This window comes from Solanum pennellii, chromosome 4 (assembly GCF_001406875.1).
Source record: "Solanum pennellii chromosome 4, SPENNV200".
NCBI lineage: Eukaryota > Viridiplantae > Streptophyta > Magnoliopsida > Solanales > Solanaceae > Solanum > Solanum pennellii.
In genome coordinates this window covers 68292709-68314107 of record NC_028640.1, presented here as the reverse complement: position 1 = coordinate 68314107, position 21399 = coordinate 68292709, and the positions used below count along the sequence as shown (strand labels likewise).

Genomic DNA, 21399 nt, shown 5'->3' with positions numbered 1-21399 from the left:
GAAAGTTATGAATCTTGAAAGGAGAGAATTTGAGAGAAGAAAAAAGATTTTTGTAATTTTTAAAAATTATAGAAAATAATAGAAACTAGGATAAACAAATATATGTAGTAGGTAATTTTTTGCTTAAATTTAGGTTAGTCCATTGTTAGATTTAGAAGTCTAGTCCAACCCAACTCATATTTTCAAATCTAAAGTCGGCTACATCAAATATCTCATACCCTAGCTGATGCCTATATAAAAGAGTATTCAATAGTGATTTGCAGTCTTCTGCATACAATTTCTTTTTTGCCTTCAAGTGGTGAGTCATTTTATGCCTCCTCGAATGTGATTAAAACTTGATTATGCAATCGTGGTAAACTTTCAACAAGTATTCCATCAATTCAAGTACAAAATAAAACTTTTGAGTTGATAGTCATGAAGAGAAAAAAAAAACAAAAAAATTACACATTTTAGTGTAAAATTTCTAAAGATTGTTAAATCGTGCATAAATAAATAAAATTAAATATCATTATTTATTGATATTTTTCTTTTTTGATTATTATTTTTCAAAAACGAAAATTTAATTATTACAATATGCCTTGAACAACTACAATCAGATACCAAATCAGTTGGTTGTCCATTCCTTTTATTTATTTATTTTTTAAAAAAGTGAAAGGCGTAACAATTAAATTTTCATCCCTGAAAACTAATAATCAAGATAAGAGAAATAGGACAAGTAATAATATTTAATTTCAATATTTTGTGTGGGTGCATTTGGGAATTATGTGGGCATAAGTCCAGAGGTTAGATATAATATTTACATTGATTGTTATTGCGATGTGTAATAAAGATAAAAAGTTCAAATAACTAATTAACGGCGCTATTAATATTTTTGATTGAAGCTACTAATATTCCCAGTTGATTGTAACTTATCGTTGAACTTATTGGCGGTGAAAAACCACATTTTTTATAGCAACTGATTTAATGTAATTGATAAGAGGCTCAACTTATAAATATTACTCAATATAAGGGATGACAAAAATAAGAAAAAAGACAGTATATATAGTAATACTTATTTTATACATCTCATAATGGCTGCATTTTGCAAGGAGATCGAACAAACATATTACACAAATAAATAGAAGTAAAATATAAATATAATATAGGGTACAAACAATAACTTATACAAAATGAAGCTACAAAAGTACTTTGCTTCCTTCTTTCCTGCATAAGAATATAATTCGTATTGTGAATGAGAACATATAATAGAACCTAAACCAAATAAGATGTAGACAGTATACAGGTCTATATTAATTATTTGAACGAATAAATTGTGCAACTTCTATAGACATATCATAATTAAAAGTTTTAGTTTGGTTTAATTACCTTAGATATAGTGAAATCTCTTCTTAGTAATGGTAGGGAGGAGGGGGAGAGGTGTAAATATAATCTGGTGGTGGTGGAGACTTGTAGACTAGAGTTGCTGGTGGTGGAGAGTTGGAAACAGGAGTTGGTGGAGGTGGTGACTTGTAGGTTGGGGTGTGTGGAGGATAGTATGACTCCTTCGGTGGTGGTGGCGACTTGTAGGTCGGGGTGTGTGGAGGGTAGTATGGCTCCTTGGGTGGTGGTGGCGACTTGTATACTGGAGTTGGTGGAGGTGGTGACTTGTAAGTTGGGGTATGTGGAGGATAATATGGCTCCTTGGGTGGTGGTGGCAACTTGTAACTGGGAGTTGGTGGAGGTGGCGACTTGTAGACTGGATTGTGTGGAGAATAGTATGGCTCCTTGGGTGGTGGTGGCGACTTGTACACTGGGGTGTTTGGAGGGTAGTAAGGCCCTTTGGGTGGTGGTGGTGACTTATAGACTGGAGTTAGTGGAGGTGGTGAATTGTAAATAGGAATTGGTGGAGGTGGCGACTTATAGATTGTGGTGTGTAGAGGGTATATGGTTCCATAGGTGGTGGTGGCGACTTGTAAACAGGAGTTGGTGGAGGTGGAGACTTAGAAACTGGAGTCGGTGAAAGTGGAGTGTGTGGAGGGTAGTATGGCTCCTTGGGTGGTGGTGGCGACTTGTAAATAGGAGTTGGAAGAGGTGGTGACTTGTAGATTGGAATTGGTGGAGGTGGCGACTTGTATGTTGGTGTGTGTGGAAGGTAGTATGGCTCATTTGGTGGTGGTGGCGACTTGTAAATGGGAGTTGGTGGAGGTGGCGACTTGTAGGTTGAGGTGTGTGGAGGGTAGTATGGCTCCTTGGGTGGAGGTGGAGAATTGTAAACCGGAGTTGGTGACGGTGGCGACTTGTAAATGGGAGTTGGTGGAGGTGGCGACTTGTAGGTTGGGGTATGTGGAGGGTAGTATGGCTCCTTGGGTGGTGGTGGAGACTTGTAGACTGGAGTTGGTGGTGGTGGAGAGTTGGAAACAGCAGTTGGTGGAGGTGGTGAGTTGTAGGTTGGGGTGTGTGGAGGGTAGTATGGCTCCTTGGGTGGTGGTGGAGAATTGTAAACCGGAGTTGGTGGCGGTGGGTACTTGTAAGTAGGAGTTGGTGGAGGTGGTGAAGTGTAGTATGGCTCCTTGGGTGGTGGTGGAGACTTGTAGACTGGAGTTGGCGGAGGTGGAGACTTGTAAACAGGAGTTGGTGGAGGTGGCGACTTGTAGGTTGGGGGTGTGTGGAGGGTAGTATGGCTCCTTGGGTGGTGGTGGAGAATTGTAAACCGGAGTTGGTGGTGGTGGGTACTTGTAAGTAGGAGTTGATGGAGGTGGTGAAGTGTAGTATGGCTCCTTGGGTGGTGGTGGAGAATTGTAAAACGGAGTTGGCGGCGGTGGAGACTTGTAAATAGGAGTTGGTGGAGGTAGCGACTTGTAGGTTGGGGTGTGTGGAGGGTAATATGGCTCCTTGGGTGGTGGTGGCGACTTGTAAATTTGTGTCGAGGGTGGTGACGACATGTACACTGGAGTGTGTGGAGGGTAGTACGTCTCTCTGGGTGGTGGTGGAGAATTGTAAACTGGAGTTGGCAGTGGTGGAGACTTGTAAACTGGTACGGGATGATAAGGTGTTGGTGAAGGGTGGTATGACTCCTTTGGTGGTGGGGGGGATGAGTATTGATAATTAGCTGAACTCTCGGATGGTAAGCTAAGTGACACTAAAACCACTAAAAGAGTGGCAACTAGAGAGGCCATTTTCCCTATATTTGAAACAAAGGAGAGAAGTTTTTGTCCTCTTAAGCTTCACCCAAACTCCTTTATATAGCTTTCATTTAGACAATTAACCTTACCAAAATTTATACAAATGTAGGTAATATGGTAGAGTTATGCATTTTTATTTAGTTTTGACATGTTGTTGGCTCAATTTTGACTTTAGTTTGTATATTTAATTTGATGGATATATAGAGGCATCATCCTAAGCAAATGTATAAACTATTAAGGGAACTATACTGTTTGTGACAGATGATTCAAAGAGCTACAAAGTCTTGTTTTCTTTTTACAGAACCTTTGGAAAAAATGTGTGGATGCCTCAACTTTACAGTCAACTAACATTCACACAAGTGCTTATATTTATCACAGTCATCCTTTTGTAACAAATTCATTGTTTAAAAAATATGGATAACAAAAATAGAATCCTAGACCTCTTCTAATTAAAACCTTGAATAAATCAACTATACAAATCTAATTTATCTTGTACAAAAGTTTTGCTAACAGTAAATTATTAAGTATGGTTTTCCTCTATGAATAGGAGGCTACATATGTTACCTACCATTCAAAGTAGCATGGTATTCAGAATCTTTTAAGTTCTAAATTCGCCTCTGATACTCGCACTCGAAGAGAATTTTCTGTTGAGTAGTTTAGAATTAAACAAGTTAATTAGTGAATAATAATTTGTTAATCAAGGGAAAAGATAACCATCAGTACAATTAATCTAAAAAATTTTGGTATGGCTCATTGTTAAAGTATATTTGACTTGTAATAAATGTGACTGTCTAATCAATTCACTTTTAAAGAGTCCAAATTATAAGTCATGTTGGTGATAAAATATTTCCGCTATTAAATCAATAATGATAGTTAGTAATAGTAGTGTTCATTATCTAATTTAAATAAATAAAATCTTCTTATTTTTCATAAACTTCGTATCAAGTCTAACCGCAGGAGAGACTAATAAACCAAAGAAGGGCCTCTCTTTTCAATTAAATGTTTTTAAGTAAACAAGAAAAACTACTATTTAATAATTTGTTTGGTTCATCCATTAAATTTGAAATTTTAATGAAAAAACAACTAATGATTAGAATCATAACTTAATCACCGACAAAGGTTAAATTACTAATCTCCTTAAAAGATCCATTAGTTAAGCTAAATTGATATTGTTAATCCTCCTAAAAGATATGGATGTATAAACACGTACAAATCTTAGTTACATTGACCTAGCCAAGAATTATAACCGACAATTATATTCTCTTCTTCTTTTTGAAGCGTATATAATTATTATGGTGGTTTTTTATAATTTTTTGTTACTACATGAGTCGTATAGGAAACATCACACTTAAATATGCCCTTGCCTCCGGTTTGTAGTCCAGAGTTAATTGAGACTTCAATATAAAACACAGACATCGAGTGGAAAAAAAATATTTTTATTAATTGCATAATTAATTGAGGAAGAGATGAAATGAGTTGGAGAATAATGGTTGAGAAGTGCTCACCATTTTCGTAGACCTAAAGGTGGGTTTAATTTGATACGTGCATTTTGCACCAACATCACAAATTTAATCATTTTTAAATTTGATTTTAGGTTTATAATTAAATCAAATTATAAGGTAATTTTAGCCACGAAATTGAGGATATTGATGATGATAAATTTTCTCCCTGTTTTTACTGAATATTTATGATAAATCATATTTATCTTTAAATTCGTGTAAGTTTGGATACAAACTAAGTTTCGTCACAAAAATATGTAATTAAATTAGCGGCATAGTATTATTTGTAGTGAAATGGTGTAAAATTGAGCCATTAAGTATATATTATTTATGTTCTCTTAGTTTTTGTTGCTAACAATACAAATAATTAGTGAAAATCGTTGCCTTGTCTTTATTTAATTTATAAGACTATAACATTATTTAGCTAGGTTAATAATTTATCGCGTGCGAATTATTTATTTTCTTATGAGAATTATTTTTCTTCTCAAATGCATACGCCAAAAGTTTGCAATCCATATATCACTTAGATACTTTTATATAATCTGGATTTACACCTTTCGCTTATCGGTACAACAATTTAATCTTAAAAGTTAGAAAAGGTTGATCGATCGAGAAATAAAATTTAAAAGGAAAGGGAAATATTGCTGATGGTCAAATTTATGAGGGAACAGAGAGTTCAAATAAAGCTCACAAAGGCGAAATATTTATTGAAAGAAAAGTTATTGGAGTTGCATTCAATTTAATGGTCTTGTAATTAAGCTAATTATACTATAAAGTTTTTGACTTTCGTATGTCATAATTTTCCCTCTAAAGCTTGACTGAATTTTCAATTAGGCCTACATAATCTATTATCTTTTCATGATACTACGAGTTTTTTGTATCAATAAAGATTGTCATGGAATAACAAATATTTTTTTATTCTTAATTAGAAGTTTCGAGTTCGAGTTCTCCTGGGTACGAAGTCGTTGCCTTTGTTAAGAAGCGTTGGACTTTTTGACGCAAGTTTAAATTCAATCGAGACTTTAATATAAATATTGGATACCGAGTTAAAACAACAACAATAAAAACAAACTAATCTTCCACTCTAATCTTGTACATAGTTAATATCTAGGTTATGCTCTCCTACAAATTGTAATTTACAATTAATAGCAATAAAATTTTGACTTGATTCGATTTTTTTTTTAACGAAAGAGTCACCATCCAAATTATCTAATTCTAGACCATTTCTTAAGAAGTTTCTTATTATGATAATTGCATGGATGTTTTCTCTCAATAACCATTTACATTATTTAATGTATATGTATTAGTTATATAATTAATTAACAGAGTTTTTGACCAAAATAAGTCATTCTATAAATCAATTCACCAAAATAGTATGTTTTTAATTTTGTTTACAAAACTAGTATAAACGTGGTTCACAGTAACGTTTTATACTTTATTTATTTTAAAAAAAAATTATTTTATTTTAAAAAATTTAATGAGAAAAGGGACGCTCTGCTAACGACGTTAAATAATAATACGTAACTGGAAATTACGTTTTAACTCTAATACGTTATTGGGAATAACGTTTTAAGCATATATAATTTATGCCTGCACTAGAACAAAAAACCCCCAATTTAGTTATATAAAATTGGGGAAGAAAACCCTCCAAGAAAACCCACTTCATTCTTCAAACCTACCTTCAAGTTACAGGGGATGAAGAGAACTAGCATCAAATCTCGCTCAAAAGGCACAATGAAGTTGATGAATGTTGTATCTGAAGAGTGCACAAATTTGGAAGACCACCATCTTCTTGCTCTTCCATAGTTGATGCTTAATCTTTACTCAATTTGAAATCGTTTTGCTCTATACAAGAGATTTGAGAGTGTTGATCGAGTATTGTAGTTTAAACACACTGCAGATTGGAGGTGAAATTTCAAAACTTTGAAAACGTCTGCAGATTTGCTTAAAAAAGGTAAAAAAAACTTTGATAAAGAAGAGTTTTTTTGTGATTCAAGTAATTTTGTCATACATTGATTTAGTTTATCTTATAGTTGATGAATTTGTTATTTTCCTTTGGTGAATTGATTTATAGAAACTTATTTTGGTCAAAATTCAGATTTTAATGTGTTGATGTAGGTTAACCCCTGCCACTCTTACCAAATCTTTGGTAAGTGAAAGCAGTAAACTGTTGTGCTTTTGATTGTTTCTGTCATGTAAACATAATTTACAACCACTATATATTTAACAGCTCTTGCACTCGTAGATTGAGGAAAGCTTCTAAGTTACATTGTATTCTTACTTCTGTATAGGTATTTATTTTATGGCTGCTAATAATGCATACCAATTGGATCCCGGTCCACTTGATCCGTCTGTATTAACTGGACAACTCACTCATAGGTCACGAGATATATGGATAGGGAATGATAATATGATTTTGAACACAAGGAAATGTGATGGGAAGTTTTGGGACCTAGTAAATGAACATCCCATTCATTCACGAGTCCTAGATGTGATTAAACTATCTGGATTATATGGTGTTTATAGGTCTCATAGGCCTGTTATTGATCGTAGCTTAATCACCGCACTAGTTGAGAGATGGCGGCCTGAGACTCATACATTCCACTATAGGACGGGTGAGAGTACGATCACTTTACAAGACGTGGAGATATTGTATGGCTTACCCGTGAAAGGTAATGCGGTAGTTGGGTATGAGCCACAGAGGTCTGTAGAGGATTGGCAAAATATTTGTCAAAGATTATTAGGTTTTAGTCCACAACCTCGAGACTTTAAACATAGTAGTCTCAAGGTTTCTGCGCTTAATGCACACTTGCGACTTCAACCACGATTACCCGACTTGAAAACACAGGATATGGTCAATGAGAAAGCTAGGTGTTATATGTTTTGGATGATTGATGGTTTACTATTGGCAGCCACATCTGATGGTCTTTTAAAGCTTATGTACTTGCCTATGCTGGAGGATATCACTACAGTAGGGTCTTACAGTTGGGGTAGTGCAACCCTAGCATATTTGTATCGTTTTCTTTGTAAGGCCTCCCAAAGTAGCCAAAATGAGATTGCTGGATTCCTACCACTACTTCAGGTATACTCAATAATTACACTTAGTATTTATTGAAATTTTATCTAGTTTATAATTATCTATTATGTCCAGATTTGGGCATGGGAGAAAGTTACCGTCCTTAGGCCTCAGATTGTAGCAAAAAGAGATACAAGGAATATTTTCCCTGTTGGTTTACCAAGGGGTCCACATGCTGCTAGATGGTATGCACATTTTAGTTGGACCGACACTACCAAACATAAGTCATCTTTCTAAGTAATAAATTAGAAAAATATTTGAAAGCTATGGTAAAAATAATAACACAATATGATACATTGACTTGACTTATTTAATTCATACCTTTTGTAAATATTGTTTCAAAATTGGGCTACACAAACAAAATTTTGAATGAATATTGTTGGAGTGTTTAGAACATTTGTTTCAACAAGGTTCATTTTATAACCATTTGTCGTCAGTAAAAAAAAACGAAAAAATTAACTTTAACATAGTGTCGTAATTGATAGTCACGATTTAATGTAGAAATGTGATCAGCGACGTTTTATGATATGTAAGATTCCAATGTAGCAGGATTTTATTCTTAATACGATGCCCCGTGATTAAATAAACATAAAACGTGATTGACAGTTACGTTTTATATAATAAACGTGATTGCCAGTTACGTTTTATAATCTGTAAAATACAGGATTCGATTCTTTAATTGCAGAGCCCGTGACTGGATAAAACGTACTAAAATATAAAAACGTTACTTTAAGTAACGTTTTAGCTCTAAAACGTGATTCTAGATAACGAAGTATAAAACGTTATTGTCAATAACGTTTTATTTCTGTTTGCTCCGTGAACTTTTGCTTTTTTTTTCATTAATTTTTTTAAAATAAAATAAAGCATAAAACGTTACTGTGAACCACGTTTATACTAGTTTTGTAAACAAAATTAAAAACATACTATTTTGGTGAATTGATTTATAGAATGACTTATTTAGGTCAAAAACTCTAATTAACAAGTCGCGTGAAAATCAATTTGAAATTATTTTATCGTGTTTCAAACGACAACATCGATGGAGTATTTTGGATGACCCGTATATAGTGAGCTATATATGTTTTTTAAGCATATCATATACCTAACATTTAACAAGTCAAGCTTTTGATTGAATTAAATGAATTATATATAGATTAATTATGTAAACTAATAGCGAAACTACAATCAGAAATAGATTAGAAAAAAATATATAAAATATTTTCTTAAAGAAGAAGTGTTGTTAATATGTGTCTAAAGAATCTTACTGATTCCAACAAACTTTGCAGAAATACGAAGTTACAAAAGCTTAATGAACCAGTGAAGAACAAAAGAATAGAAGAACAGAAATTAATTTACAAATCTAAAATTTGTAACACATAACAGAATCTGGAAAAACAGAAAGAAGATTAAGCCCACTTAATGCACAGTGTCCCCTTAAAGAAATTATTCCCCTTTAGTATCCGAGGTTTGATTTGGAATATGTCTTCTCAGGAAAGAATGATCTCACCAATGTATTGATACTCATAACGCTGGTGTCAGCGAGCCACTCAACAGCAGTAAAGTACACTTATAATACTAGATTTAGTAGAAGAAAGAAATCCATACAAATTCTACTTTTAAAATGAGAGAAAATCGCTCAATTTATAGAAAACAAAGGATAGTGCGAAAAGGTCCTTATTATGCCTTAGCGAAAGGTCACAGAACTTTGGAAAAGTCACAATCTTTCGGAAAGGTCGTCGCCTTCATAAAAGTCACAACTTTTCATAAAAGTCTCAACCTTTCATAAAAGTCACAACTCTTCATAAAAATCGCAACTATTCATTTTCATTCACACCTGTTAAAATCCAACATAATAAGATAGCATTGTCTAATTAGCTTAATAATAATTAATAACTAATGTATGTTTGGTCGATCGTACACAATACGGCGCGTTTTTCCTTGTATCTTTTTTTAATTAGAACACTTCCTGTTATTTTATGCATAATCAATTTATTATTAATTGATCAAACTGATTTATAAAAATAATTTTTTATATATATTTATAAGCTAAGTTGCTTATTTAAGACAATTTAGTTATATACATTAAATTGGTCATTCCTAAGTTTGATTTTTTTGTTTGCTTATCAACTTTTTTTTCCCACTATTTTATCCTTTATCTTATTTTATTTCTCAAAATATATTTTTCAAAATTGAACTCCTTTTCTTTACAGAGGTAGTTTTAAACCTTCTTTTTTTTTTTTGGTTAAAAAATCTAAAGAAATTTTAATACTAGTATAACAAAAAATAGTTAATATTTTCATCATTATTTAAAAAAAATATTTTTTCAATATTTAAAGTCAGATTTAGCTAAACGTAACCACTTAGCTTCGAAAAAACCAGTCTCTTCTCTTTTCTCTATGTTGAGGCACCAACAAATCAATCCATCAAAATTTCTATCGATAAACATAAAACATGCATGATGGATTGATGATTATTTATGAGAAGATTATATTTTTTGAACCGTCAAATTAATCAACTATCTTACCGGACTATGTTACTTTAGAAAATCAACAAACAATCTTTTCTCTACTAAGATACTAATGTATATTAAAATATTTTATTTATACAATTAAATAATAATTATTTTTTATAATTTTTTAAATATATAAGTTTTATTTAAAGATATTAAAAAGTGGTAATCAAATCAAATATAAAATATGCGTTGACGATCTTCTTGGGGGTGGGCCAAAAGAGAGCACCAATCACTTTAATAATATTGTCACTATTTGTTATAAATTACCAAACACTAGACTGAATTATATTGACTTAATCTTAGTATTTTACCAAATATAGTATATGAAGATGATAATGACTACTTCAGGAATAATTTATTTACTGATTGATTGCTATATGCTACGTACGTATATTGTCAATTTTGAGATTTGTCTAACTTTATTGGTCAGTCTAGCATACGTGTTGACATCGTGGGAGTAACTTTTTTTTTTCTTTAATTGTATTGTTGCCTATTTGTATTGTTATCATATTATCACTTTAGATATAATATTTATGTTGGTTGTTACTTCTTCTTTCTTCAAAAATAATTTGTGTGTAGAGGTATGGGAAATGAAGGACGGGATTAGGGATTCAAATCTTCATGGCCAAAGTTTAGGTTACGGTACTAAGATTTCGATCTGTAAATTGTTATTGAGATTTTGATGGTATCTTAACGTTAAATTTGTCATCAATGATTGATTTAATGTGATCGTTGAGCCTCGCCTTCGATATAAAGATGAAGAAATAAGACCAAAAAAACGACTAATTAAGATCGAGTAGATCAGAGAGAAGGGAAAACATAAAACTGTATAATAGTAATAACTTATTTTATTAATCTCATAATAATCTTTGCATTTGCAAGGATATTAAAACTGAGCAAACATACAGAAAGACATAAAAATAAAAATACAAATATAAATAATAGAGTACAAACAATATCACTAGCTTAAATAACATGAAGCTACAAAAGAACTTCGGCTTATGTGGGGCTTATTATTTACTTATAGTTTACTTCTTTTTTCATCGTCTCTCGAAAATGTAAAATGCCTTCCTTTCAGCTCAACATTTTGCTTTTCCTGCATAAGAATATAATTTTGTGAATGAGAACATGTAATTGAAGTTATCCAAATAAGAATATAGACAGCATAGGTCTATATATTAATGATTTGCATGAGGAAATTAGCAACAAATTGCTTTGCATTTTAGACACATCATTAGTAATAGTTTTAGTTTGTCTTAATTACCTCGATATAATGAAGTGGCTTTTTAGTAATGGTAGGGAGGAGGGGGAGATGTGTAAAGATAGTAAGGTGGTGGAGGAGAGTTGTAGACTGGAGTTGGTGGTGGTGGCGACTTGTAAATGGGAGTTGGTGGAGGTGGCAACTTGTAGGTTGGGGCGTGTGGAGGGTAGTATGGCTCCTTGGGTGGTGGTGGCGACTTGTAAACGGGAGTTGGTGGAGGTGGTGACTTATAGGTTGGTGTGTGTGGAGGGTAGTATGGCTCCTTGGGTGGTAGTGGCAACTTGTAAACGGGAGTTGGTGGAGGTGGTGACTTGTAGGTTGGTGTCTCTGGAGGGTAGTATTGCTCCATGGGAGGTGGTGGGGACTTGTAAACGGGAGTTGGTGGAGGTGGTGACTTGTAGGTTGGTGTGTGCGGAGGGTAGTATGGCTTCTTGGGTGGTGGTGGCAACTTGTAAGCGGGAGTTGGTGGAGGTGGCGACTTGTAGGTTGGGGTTTGTGGAGGGTAGTATGGATCCTTGGGTGGTGGTGGAGACTTATAAACAGGAGGTGGTGGAGGTGGTGACTTGTAGGTTGGTGTGTGTGGAGGGTAGTATGGCTCCTTGGGTGGTGGTGGCGACGACTTATAAACGGGAGTTGGTGGAGGTGGTGACTTGTAGGTTGGTGTGTGTGGAGGGTAGTATGGATCCTTGGGTGGTGGTGGCAACTTGTAAACGGGAGTTGGTGGAGGTGGAGACTTGTAGGTTGGGGTGTGTGGAGGGTAGTATGGATCCTTGGGTGGTGGTGGCGACTTATAAACGGGAGTTGGTGGAGGTGGTGACTTGTAGGTTGGTGTATGTGGAGGGTAGTATGGCTCTTTCGGTGGTGGTGGCGACGACTTATAAAGGGGAGTTGGTGGAGGTGGTGACTTGTAGGTTGGTTTGTGTGGGGGATAGTATGGCTCCTTGGGAGGTGGTGGGGACTTGTAAACGGGAGTTGGCGGAGGTGGTGACTTGTAGGTTGGTGTGTGCGGAGGGTAGTATGGCTCTTTGGGTAGTGGTGGCGACTTGTAAACGGGAGTAAGTTGAGGTGGCAACTTGTAGGTTGGGGTGTGTGGAGGGTAGTATGGATCCTTGGGTGGTGGTGGAGACTTATAAACGGGAGTTGTTGGAGGTGGTGACTTGTAGGTTGGTGTGTGTGGAGGGTAGTATGGCTCCTTGGGAGGTGGTGGGGACTTGTAAACGGGAGTTGTTGGAGGTGGTGACTTGTAGGTAGGTGTGTGTGGAGGGTAGTATGGTTCTTTGGATGGTGGTGGCAACGACCTATAAACGGGAGTTGGTGGAGGTGGTGACTTGTAGGTTGGTGTGTGTGGAGGGTAGTATGGCTCCTTGGGAGGTGGTGGTGACTTGTGAACGGGAGTTGGTGAAGGTGGTGACTTGTAGGTTGGGGTGTGTGGAGGGTAGTATGGCTCCTTGGGTGGTTGTGGCGACTTGTAAACGGGAGTTGGTGGAGGTGGTGACTTATAGGTTGGTGTGTGTGGAGGGTAGTATAAATCCTTGGGTGGGGGTGGCGACTTGTAGGTTGGTGTGTGAGGAGGGTAGTATGGTTCCTTGGGAGGTGGTGGTGACTTGTAAAAGGGAGTTGGTGGAGGTGAGGACTTGTAGGTTGGGGTGTGGGGAGGGTAGTATGGCTCCTTGGGAGGTGGTGGCGACTTGTAGGTTGGTGTGTGTGGAGGGTAGTATGGCTCCTTTGGAGGTGGTGGTGACTTGTAAACGGGAGTTGGTGGAGGTGGCGACTTGTAGGTTGGTGTGTGTGGAGGATAGTATGGCTCCTTGGGAGGTGTTGGCGACTTGTAAACTGGAGTTGGTGGAGGTGGTGACTTGTAGACAGGGGTGTGTGGAGGGTAGTATGGCTCTTTGGGTGGTGGTGGCGACTTGTAAATAGGTGTCGAGGGTGGTGGCGACTTGTACATTGGAGTGTGTGGAGGGTAGTATGGCTCTTTTGGTGGTGGTGGAGATTTGTAAATTGGTGTGGGATGATATGGTGTTGGTGAAGGGTGGTATGGCTCCTTTGGTGGTGGGGGAGATGAGTATTGATAATTTGCTGAAATTTCAAATGCTAAGCTAAGTAACACTAAAACCACTAAAAGAGTGGCAACTAGAAAGGCCATTTTCCCCATATTCGAAACAAAGGAGAAAGTTGTTGTCCTCTTAAGCTTCACTCAAACCCCTTTATATAGTTTTCACTTAGACAGATACCCTTACCAAGATTTTATAATTGTATGTAAAATCCTGGAGTTATGCATTTTCATTTGGTTTTGTCTTGTCGTTGGCTCAATTTGACTTTAGTTAGTTGTATATTTAATTTGATGGATAGAGGCATTAAGCTAAGCAAATGAATAAACTATTAAGGCAGCTATACTGTTTGTGATGCAATAATTCAAAGAGATAAAAAGTCTTCTTATTCTTCTTTTCACCAAAAAAATGCGTGGATGCCTCAACTTAGCACTATTTTAGCTATATAAATTAATGCATTTTTTAGGTACGAAGAAAAATATTATCTCACATAAACAAGTTTCTTACCTACTTTCTAGTGTTTGACAAAATAAGTAAAAATAATATTGCACATTTTAACAAAACGTTACGAGAAGCGTTTAATATTCACGAACAACATTAATATCATTCATTTTATCATTGTTCATTTGCGAAAATATATTTGAATTTGTCAAAGGTGTGATAGTCTAATCAATTGAACACACCACATGAAGCAACGTTTAATTTTAATGAGTCTAACATATATGCCATGTTGGTGAGAAAATATGTATACATTTAAATCAGTAATTATAGATAAATTTAGTTTAATAATATTAATTGATATGTAAAATAATGCAAATGGCCTTTATAGTTAATGCAATCAAATGTAGTTGGTTTGTGAAAAGATTAAAAGAAAAGGACCGGAGTGACAAAATCAAAACTTAGGGTCGTTAATTAGTATTAATAATAATAATAATAATTCTGAGATAAAATATTCAATTATTTATCGTGTGATTGAAACTTTTGTTCCTAAATATAAGTAATTTTGAAATTCATTATATTATGATTCTCTAATTGTACCAAAGTTGTATATGGAATAGCAATTCTCTAGATTAATAATTAGCTAATTCCATGATAAAAACAACCAAACTAAAAGTTCTTTAAGAAAGGTAAATTAAAAATAAAATTTGTCCAAAAATACAAAATCAACTAATCAAATAAAAATTTCTATATATTATATACCGTATATATCTTTCCAATTCAATGAACACCAAATGTAGTCATGATAAAATAATTTAATATGCTCTACAAACATTAATTATTATTTCATTTTTATACTATAATTCACTCATTATAATCAATCAAATTGACCCCTAAAGAAATTGGAAAGTTAAATATTTAGGTCCTCATACTAAAGATTAATACAATGAACTAGGTAGCTAAGATGGTGCCACTTATTAATAATTTGGTGGATGAAATGAATGAATTGTTTTGGTGTACAAATTTTTATTGATTAAGATCTACTAGAAGTTTCGTATAGGAGAGTTGAACTGAATTTGAACCGATTGAATTTTAATGAGTTAATAAATGGGTGGATCATTAGCTATTGCCTATTTGGATTTAAATGAATTGGACATAATTAAGTTAAATTCTATTTATAATTTAACCCCTTTAATTTTTACTAAAATTTAGTTGTTTAGTTTGCTCTTTTGTTAAATTTTTAGCGCCTAATAAGTTTATTTTTTTCTTTATTACGAGTATGTTTAACATATCAAATTTTAAAATATTATTTTAAGAATATTTTGATAAGCTAATTTAAATTACATATCAACTCACTGTTTAAATATATGAATTAAACTAAATTAGATTGAAATGATTAAAGTTGATAAATTAAATGGAATAGGGAAGTTTGACAAATTGACTTGATTTTGACACCCCTAAATCTACCATAATATTATTTTATATTTAAAAATTATTTGATAGAGCATATAAAATTAATATTATTCCGATTAATAATAATAACTACTCGTCTCTAATTCCAATCAATCAAAGAAATAGTAACAAGGAAAATTAGTTTTCTTATTTGACTTTCTATGATTATATTGGTAATAATATGATAAAAATAAATTATTCAAATTATGCTCAATGAATAATAGAGATGGAATAACAATGAAATAATTAGGATATTGTATCTTTAAAAACAAAGAACAATGTGAACTTTTTATACGTATAATGGAAATATTGTTCTAACAAAATTATTTTCATAAGTGTCACGCCCCTTTTTTTTCTCACTCAATATATTTTTGATTTTTTATTTTGTTTCGAAAGAAAAAGAGTTTTTCCAATTAAAGTGACGTTTTGAAAAGGGATAATTATTATTCAGAGTCGCCACTTGGAATTGAGTTTTGGTGTTCCAAGTCACCTTATTTAAATCCCTAATCAAAAGGAAAATTGACTCTATTTTTATTGGTCTGCGAACTAGAAATTCGGGTAAGGAATTCTGTTGACCGAGGGGAAGGTGTTAGGCACCCCTCGAGTCCCGTGGTTCTAGCACGGTCGCTTCATTGACTTTGATATGACTAGACTTAATTTTGAATATTATTTAACTTAATAATAAAAATGTTTTTTTTTACTTTATTCTCTCATTTGTTTTATTTAAACCTTTTAAAAAAATCGTCTTATTTATTTTAAATCTAATTAAAATTATTTTATTATTTTTGGTGTGTGTCCATTAATTCAAAATTTGAAACATTCGTATTTATTTATATATTTATTATTTATTTATTTATTTTGCTTTTACATTTTTTTTTATATATTTTTTTTTATGTTATTATGGGGATGAATTTATATAGGTATTTTATAGTTAGAAAAATTTTTTAGAGTTCAAGTTAATTTAGGATTTCTATTTATTTATTTTTTAATTTAAAAATAGAAAGATGAAATTTTATGAGATTTGAATTAGTTTTAAAATCACAAAAATTCTAAATAGATTAGGACTATATTTATTTTTTAAGAAAGGTTTAAAAATTTTATTTTTTTAATGCATGTAACAATTTTTAACATTCTGTCTCTTTTTTTTAAAAAAAAAATTAATTATTATTTTTAGATCAATTCTTTTTGTTTACGTTTGTTGTCTTTTTCTTTTCTTTTTTTTTTGATATAACTAATTTTATTTTTTTTTTACGTTCCTTACTAAAAAACAATTTTGTGCTACATCCTTTTTTTTATCTTTTTTTTTTTTTACTTTTTGTTCTTTTTATGTTTTTTTTTTTTAATCTTTTTACGTTTTTTCTGATTCTTTCTTTTTAGTTTTTACGTTTTTTTTTACTTTCTTTTTTTTTTTTTAATTTTCTGTTTCTGTTTTTTTTTAAAAAAAAATCTGCTTTTTTTTTCTTTCTCTCTTTTTTTTTAAGAAAAATTTTATTTTATCATTATTTTTATTATTATTTTATAAAATTTGTCTTCTTCTCCCCTTTTTTTTTTAATAATTTTTGTTATATTTTTTTTTTCTTCATTCATTTTTTTTTTGTTTTTTTTTTGTTTTATATATATATTTTTTCTCATTCTGCTTCTCTTCTTCTTTTTTTTTTTTAAATTTTTATGTTTTCTTTTTTTCACGTTTCTTTTCTTTCTTTTTTTTTTTAATTTTCTGTTACCCTTTAAAAAATCTGATATTTTTTCTTTTCTTTTTTTTTTCGTTGTTTTTTTTTTCTTTTTATGTTTTAGGCTTTCTTGTTATTTTTTATTTATTTATTCATTTATTTATTTTATTCTTTTGTTTTCTTTATACAATTTCTCTAAAAAAAAAATTATTATAATTATTAATAGTAATTATCACTAATTTATCATGAATCTCTAGATGAAATTTACAATTCTACTTAGATACAAAATTACTAATTATTTATATATTCTAATCTAACAAGTCTATAATAAATCCAATAAAATCTTCTAAAGTGAAAATAGACGGAAAGATATATTAATATGGTTAAATTCAACAATTCAATATGCGACATATTGCAAAACCGATCTAAAAAAAACATAATAATAATAACAACGTAGCAATAATCAATATAATACATGTGATTTGAAGTATTTCATGCTATTGAAATCAACTTTTCATAGAAATAATATTATTTAGATCATGCGAGAATTTATAGTTACCTCGCTGTGAAAATTGATACGACAAAAGTGAGCTGTTATCCACGAATTCAGAATCACGATCAAATCTCTAACTCTAAACTAATTCTCAAAAGAAATAACTCTTTTTTTTTATCCTCTGTGTATTTCTCTGTATCTGTGTTTTTCTGCATCTGTGTTTTTCTGTATCTGTGTATCTGTGTATTTGTGTATTTTTTCCTCCTCTTTTTACATCTCTCTGTATTTTTTCTTCTCAACTGAACGTGTTTTTTTATAATAATTTTGGTTGAGAGTCTGGTGCTAATTAAGAGGAACGTAATAGAGTAGGATTAGGATTTAATTTGAAATATTGTTGAGGGAATTTGGGTTGAGATAAGGATATAAAATAAATAAATAATAATAATAGAAAATTAACAAAAAAAATGTTAAAAGTTTCAAAAGAAACGTCCAAAGAGAGAGAGAGAAAAAATAAAAAATAAATGGGATGAGATTTTTTAGTAAAATAAGTTAGGAAGTTGGGAATAATTAGGATAAGGTAAAACAAATTTGAAATCTTTAGGACTCCTTTTTCTTTTCTTTTTCTATACTTTTCACAATATTTTCTATATTATTATTATTTTTAGACTAGATAATTAACAAATAACTTAAATTCCCAACTTCTATTTATCAATTTTTTTATTATTAAACTATAATTGATCTTATATTTTTTTATTAATTTATAATTTATTATTATTATTTTATATTATGTTAAATATAACCCTTTTTAAATTGGTGTAAAATATATTATGTTTTGGTAAAAAATTAGGTGTTCACAATAAGCACTAAAACTAAATGTTATAATATCTATGAGGATCAAATAACAAGTTTCGTAGATTTATTATTTAAAATGTTTTACTTGCATAAAAATCTATGCATGATGTTAGAAAGAACTATTTTAGTGGTATTCTTTGGAAAATGAAAAACATCATTACTCATATTTACAATATATCATTATATCAAGCACTATTATTTGATAGGTTCAACATTTCTATAAGAAAGTTAATCGAGTTAATATTTTGGCAAAATGGCATATGAAAAAATAATTTTTATTTGTCACGGCACAAGACTTTTTTAAAAATAAATGTTTTATTTACTTTATATTTGGTACACAAGTAGAAAGAATTCCTAAAAATATATGTACTTATCAAATACAAAATAACAAAAATATATATATATAAAAATTAGGAACATGAGGTTAAATAGGATGGATAGAATTCTTATTTTTTTTAAAATAAAATAATATTAATTTTTTCGGGGAGAGGGGGTGAAGTATGAATTTTTTAAAATATATAATATATTAAATATGTTTTTGACATTTATCTCTTAAATTAATCTAAACTATCGATGGTTTTTGTTCTTCCTGAAATTTAATGAATTATTGCCAAGTTGCCATACATTTATAAAGTAGGTAATTGAATTCCACTTTAATTTTTGAAGTTAAAAAAAAAAAGAAGATATTATTCAATAATTGTACTCTGGTACCATCTTCATGGACGATTCCATTTTGGTTCATCTAACGACTTTGACATTTTAATTGGAAAAAAAACAATTAAGTATTAGCATTAACTTAATCACCGACAACAGTAATATTATTAATGTATTTATAAGATTCCATTAATTAGTTAAACTAAATTAATAATTTTAATGGTCCTAACATTAAGGGATATGGATATATAAACAAGTACAGATCTTAGTCTACATTGTTATTACCGACATACTTATATTAGACAAATATTTGTCTTAATTAACAAGTCAAAGATCTTCTATTCTCTTTCATTTACTCTTTTTTATTTAAAAAGTAATAATAATACATGTGTAGGTAGATAGGTTGCATGTATTTTTTTATTATTACTGATTTTTTTTAAATTCATTTTTAAACTTTGTTTTAGGATATTCAATGATTATGTTCTTGGTGAGCAATTTATTCAACTGAGTGAGGCTAACATGTCCTAACATTTTTACGCCTCAGAAACGAATTATCATCTATTCTATTTAAAAAAATATTATTTTTTCATTGGAAAATGTTCACCAATTATTTTTACTAAATTAAAAACTTAGTAAGTTTCTCGCTATATTAGTGAGAATTTATTTTCTACCATACATTTTCAGTTGGCTCGAGGGTAAATGAGTGTTTTTATCTTGTTGTCAGTGTTTTAAAAGGCGAGGGCGTGAGACGAGATATTTGTGCAATACAGAGTGTGAATAAACTCTGAGACACGGAGCATAAGTCTTATGGATCTACGGAGCGTAGTTTTATGTATAATTCATTTTATAATTTTATTACTACAAAAATAAGCAGAAGTAAAACCTTCGATTATTTTACTAATAAATTTTAATAAATAGACTATAATATATAGAAAGAAGATATTATAATTTTTATTTGAAAAAGATATTATGAAAAAATGGAACTATAATACCTATTTTGAGAAATACCATTACGTTAATAAAAATAGCTTAGGACATACGTTTTTATGCTCAGAACTTACGTTTTTACGCTTTAAGCTTACATCTAGGGGTGGGCATAAATCTACTGTTTCAATTTGCACCACAAATCATTTTTTATACATTCCATCCCAGAAACTCACCCCAAATACATTTTTCAAAACAGTAATTTTTAAATTTTGTTCAAATTCTCTTAAAGACAAGTATTCTTGCCACATTCAGGCTAAAGATAAATTTTTTCAGGTCAACTCAAGGTCTATCTGAATTTTACTAATAATGTCCTTATCTTTAAAATGAAACTTACTTTTAATTTTGTATTTCTAATTTAAAGAGGAGTTAATTTTTTTTTTATAATACCATAAAGTTACTCGAGTCAGAATTTTTGTTCATAAAAAATTATTTTAATTAAGGTTTTTTCTCACATAAAGTCACCCAATTTTCTTGTATGATTTCAAGTCACTCAATTATGAATATTTTACCTACAAAATCATTTAACTATTGATATTTAACTTAAAAGGTCATCTAATCAATTTAAATAATTTTTTCATTAAATTTTGTTGAAATTCAATTTTTGTTTTAAACTATTCTTTTAAAAAGAAAATTAAACGAAATTAGTTCGATTCAACATTCCATACACATTTTATCAAAATTAAAAATTAAAAAATCAAATTAAAATTTAATAAAATCGAACTGAAGAAATGAACGTCCAGCGAAACCTACCACAAACGCGGAGGATCGAATTGTTGACAATTGGGAACTCTAGATGTGGTGGTCTACAATAATTTAATTTTGACCAAGAGTAGACCTCATTATTTTATCAGTTTTAGAGATGTGTGTGTGATATCAAAATGGGTGGATTTCATCTTATACTATGAAAATAGTTAAATATATATATTAATGCGACGCGTGAAAATTTTAAAATATTATTTTTAAATATTTTAGATTGTAATATTTTGTTTAAGCTTCTGAAATTATATACTTTACAAAAGGTTAACAACGTATTAAGTGATTATTAAATAATTTTTTTATTTTGTTATCGTAAATGGACTACTATACTCAAATTTGATTGAATTATAACCATAAGTACATGAAATTCATAATTCATAAAAAAATTTTGCTTAAAATTTATGTTAAGTCAAATTATATTATATGAATTCAGTAGAAGGAAGTAGTATTTTGTATTTCTAAAAATATTTTCTTGATCCATTGCTTTTCCATAGTATGCTAACATGGCAGCCACTTGTAGATGTTTCATATATATATATA

The 21399-nt window shown here is 31.2% G+C and overlaps 2 protein-coding genes across 2 annotated transcripts; both read right to left on the bottom strand.

Annotated features, from left to right (window-relative positions):
• Positions 1 to 1388: 1388 nt before the first annotated feature.
• On the bottom strand, positions 1389 to 3155 carry LOC107016979 (extensin-2-like). The gene is made up of 3 exons (XM_027916614.1): positions 2922 to 3155; positions 1958 to 2629; positions 1389 to 1895 (listed from the first exon to the last, which is right to left on the bottom strand). Exons 1-3 carry the CDS (start codon positions 3153 to 3155, stop codon positions 1389 to 1391), a joined length of 1413 nt encoding a protein of 470 aa, XP_027772415.1.
• Positions 3156 to 11240: 8085 nt separating this feature from the next.
• LOC107017911 (extensin-1-like) lies at positions 11241 to 13678 on the bottom strand. Its single transcript, XM_015218198.2, has 2 exons — positions 11510 to 13678; positions 11241 to 11341 (listed from the first exon to the last, which is right to left on the bottom strand). Exon 1 carries the CDS (start codon positions 13659 to 13661, stop codon positions 11532 to 11534), a length of 2130 nt encoding a protein of 709 aa, XP_015073684.1. The 5' UTR covers positions 13662 to 13678; the 3' UTR covers positions 11241 to 11341; positions 11510 to 11531.
• Positions 13679 to 21399: the final 7721 nt, after the last annotated feature.